The sequence below is a fragment of the Henckelia pumila genome, chromosome 4 (genome assembly GCF_033568475.1).
Source record: "Henckelia pumila isolate YLH828 chromosome 4, ASM3356847v2, whole genome shotgun sequence".
Lineage (NCBI taxonomy): Eukaryota > Viridiplantae > Streptophyta > Magnoliopsida > Lamiales > Gesneriaceae > Henckelia > Henckelia pumila.
In genome coordinates this window covers 56,958,649-56,962,471 of record NC_133123.1, presented here as the reverse complement: position 1 = coordinate 56,962,471, position 3,823 = coordinate 56,958,649, and the positions used below count along the sequence as shown (strand labels likewise).

The 3,823-nt window shown below is 42.6% G+C and overlaps 1 protein-coding gene across 1 annotated transcript; it reads right to left on the bottom strand.

Moving 5' to 3' along the window:
* Positions 1-3,124: 3,124 nt before the first annotated feature.
* LOC140861036 (uncharacterized) lies at positions 3,125-3,592 on the bottom strand. Its single transcript, XM_073264044.1, has 2 exons — positions 3,416-3,592; positions 3,125-3,334 (listed from the first exon to the last, which is right to left on the bottom strand). The coding sequence occupies exons 1-2, from the start codon at positions 3,590-3,592 to the stop codon at positions 3,125-3,127; spliced, it is 387 nt and encodes a 128-aa protein (XP_073120145.1).
* Positions 3,593-3,823: the final 231 nt, after the last annotated feature.

Below are 3,823 nucleotides of genomic sequence, written 5' to 3'. Positions count from 1 at the left end.
AAGACAGAGAGAGGGGGGCGGCCGAAATTCCTAGACTGGAGGCTAGGGTTTTCGAAAATCTGAGTGTAAGTTGTATGTAATTTCTGTACTGCAATAACTTATTTATAATGTGGGCTGCTAACAGCTTAAGGCCCATTAGTCCTAAGTTCAAGCCTGACAAGCAAAGCCCGCATGTTCAGAAATTAATATAAAATTCATCGTAACTCAGATTGATAAACCAATTTCACCAATGTGCACAGAAACCATTTCTGCATCTTTTAAAGTCAAGATAAATTTTCTGAATCCGAATTCAGTGGTTTCCAAAAATGTCCATCACTATGTCATTTTAGGAAATCTTACTCCCTCTACTCTTAAATAAGAAGTCCCACTTCTTTATTCACTAAATTTAACTCTTTAAATTTAATTATCTCAACGGGGATTAAAAATTCATTACTTGTGTGACCCTCAATGGTTCAGGGATACAGCTAGCCGTGGGATCACAACTTCTTGTGACTCGGAACAACAATTTCCGACTTGCCCATCGAATCATTGTAAGAGCGCCTAGCAACATCTCCCCATGATTCCCTAGGTATCACTGATTGTGCCTGCAAGAACCAATAGATTTTGGTTAGCGTACAGTACGGTCCCTTCATCCATATATCCCGATCGTATCAACAACCATTGGTAAATCGAGAGTCATTCGAGATTCGATAACTATGCAATGCATCTTGAAGATCAAATAGTGACATCGCATGTGCTACTAAGAAACCATTTCTTAAAACACATCATGTACTCTGGCCAGAGATACGTCACACTAATATCTCCTCAGATTGCATAGGATATCCACACTCGCAAGTATGTGGTGAATCATTGACAACAAAGCATCGACTCCTATATGTGTCGTAACTGTACCCAATCCCGACACCTGATGACCCCAATAGAGTCGGTAAACAAGTCAAAGTACAGTACTAGCATATAGAGTCTCAATGATGTTTCAAGTAGTAAGGACTAATGGTGTACAACCAAAACCGCGGACTTTATCCACTCGATAAGTGATAACCACTTGGAAAGTCCGGATAGGGTAGTTCGATCATTCATCGTATGAATATCCATTTGCATGCTTTGAACATCTCTATGTTCCATACCAATGAAACGTGGTACTCGGCATCGCAAATGCTAGTCTCAATCTCGAGCGATCCTTATCCTTATTAACGGACGGCTCAATTGACTAGGAACTGTTTAGAATATACAGTGACTTTGAGATGTGTTTCATGATAGTCATCCCCATGTGCTACCACATCTTACATACACTATAGTATATTCAAGGTCTTCATCTAAACATCTTATAGTATGTCATAACATAATAATATGATAAAATATAAAGTAAATGTCATTATATAAGTGTAAATTATATTAAACAAAAGATTGTTTATACATAGAGTCATAAAAGCCCTTAGCCACAAGTTGGCTCACCGGGCACCCACTCTTTCAGATACTCCTTCTAGAGAGATAACATGAACAATAAATATCACTCGGTCAATCCAAAACTCACTTGCTAAACTTGACATACAACTGATTCTCACGGAGAATCTGCAGTACAAGTCTTAAGTACTGCGCATGTTCATCAACACTGCGCGAGTAGACCAAAATGTCGTCAATGAAGACAACGACAAACTTGTCTAGGTAATCGTGGAATACCCTGTTCATCAAATCCATGAACACCGTAGGCGCATTCCTTAGCCCAAAAGGCGTCACTAAAAACTCATAGTGACCATATCGGGTACGAAATGTTGTCTTCGAGATATCCACATCTCGAACACGCAACGGATGATTCCCTGACCGCAAATCAATCTTGGAGTACACGGCGGTATCCTGAAGCTGATGGAAAAAATGATCAATCCGTGGCAGAGGTTATTTATTTTTAACCGTCGCACGGTTCAACTGTCGATAGTCGATACAGAGATGCATAGAACCATTCTTCTTTTTGACAAAAAGAACTGGCGCCCCCCAAGGTGACACGCTCTATCGGATATATCCCTTATCCAACAAATCTTGCAACTGTTGTTGCAACTCTCTCATCTCTGCTGGTGCTAGTCGATAAGGCGCTCGAGAAATCAAAGTCATCCCTGCTACAAGTTCAATCCCAAACTCGACCTCTCGGATAGGAGGAAATCCAGGAATATCTTCTGGAAAAACGTCTGGGTATTCACAAACTATGGGTAACTCCTCTAAAGACCTTCTACCTATGGTTGTATCAACCACATGGATAATGTAGCCTTCCCCACCAACCTCTAAAGCATGTCCGGCCCTCAAAGCTGAGACCAGAGGCATAAGGGATCGCGCTCCCTCACCATAGAAGAACCAACTACAGTCCCCAACCAGACGAAACTGAACAATCTTCTTATAATAATCCACCGTTGATCTATAAGAGGTCAAGATATCAATACCCAAAATGCAGTCAAAGTCCTCCATCGCTAGAACCATAAGGTTCGCTATCAACTCAGAGACTTCAAACTCTAATGTACATCCCAAGACTAAATGCTTGGCCAAAGCTGAATGACCAGTCAAAGTAGACATAGATAACACTACGTCTAAAGGCATGCGGAAACCTATAGCGCTTAAGAAATCTTGCTGGAATAAAGAAATGCGATGCACCAGTGTCGATGAGAACAAATGCAGGAATGCCACATAAAAGAAATATACCTGCTATAACATCCTCATTCTCCTGCTGAATCTGATCCTGACTCAGCACAAACACCTGTCCGAGAACACGAGGTCTCTGATTGGTGCTCCCAATAGACTGTCCCTGCGACCTCTGTGGGACAAAAGGATGAGAACCAGAACCAAGCGCTGATCCTCCGGTACCCTGTGGACAATCCCTCTTCATATGGCCAATCTCTCCACATTGAAAACAAGCTCTTGACATGCGGCATTTCTCAGTCGGGTGACCACCTCCACAAGTAGCACACTGTCCTTGGCCCTTCCTCTTTCCAAAGTGGTGAACTCCGCCTGAACTGGAACCAGAAGAAGAAGAAGACATGCCTTGTTTCTTGAATGATTGAGTCCTTGAACCCAATGAGCTAGCTGGCCTGGAAGAAGAGAGAAAGGACCTGTTACGCTGAATGTTGTCCTCCGCCTGATGACATCAGCTCACCAGACCCTCGTACGTCATATCGTCACCAACCGCAACATGACCATGAATCTCCGGATTGAGACCCTGGAGGAACATATTATACTTCATCTCGGAACTGGAAAAGATCTCTGGGCTATACGAAAGTAGATCGAAAAACTTCTGCTGATAATCATCAATAGACATCTTGCCTTGACGTAAACTCAGCAACTCACTGGCTTTTGCCTGACGGAATGTAGGATAAAATTACAATATCTAAAAAGTTGTACGACATTCTGCCCAAGTAGCGGTGCCTAGCGCGGCTACGAAAGAAGCTGATGTGGAATTCCACCATTTCTGTGAACGACCCTCTACAAGAAAATTAAGAGTCTCCATCTTTTGTTCTTTATTACACCCAAATTCACGGAAGAAATTCTCCATACGTTGCAGCCAAATCTCAACATCTTCCGGCGATTCTCTTCCAACTAGTGGCTTAGGACCCATCTACAGAAAACTATGCATACTGAACCGACGCCGATCATCGCGAGGATGCCGACGGCCTCGATGGCGCTCATGATCTCCACCATCCCAGTGTCCACTTTCGCTACCTTGACTCTCGTCATAGCCCGCCATCTGGTAAAAGGTAACAAGAATTATTCCCAAAACCGCTTTTCTAGATCTCAAATTCAATGCATGTTCTGATACCAATAAATGTAGTGACTCAACCAGGAATCA

Bases quoted from the DNA above. Each gene is read 5' to 3' on its own strand.
- LOC140861036 (XM_073264044.1), bottom strand. From the start codon at position 3,592: ATGGGTCCTAAGCCACTAGTTGGAAGAGAATCGCCGGAAGATGTTGAG. The intron at 3,335-3,415 runs GTAGCCGCGCTA...ACATTCCGTCAG, and splicing joins ATTCCACATCAGCTTCTTTC to GCAAAAGCCAGTGAGTTGCT.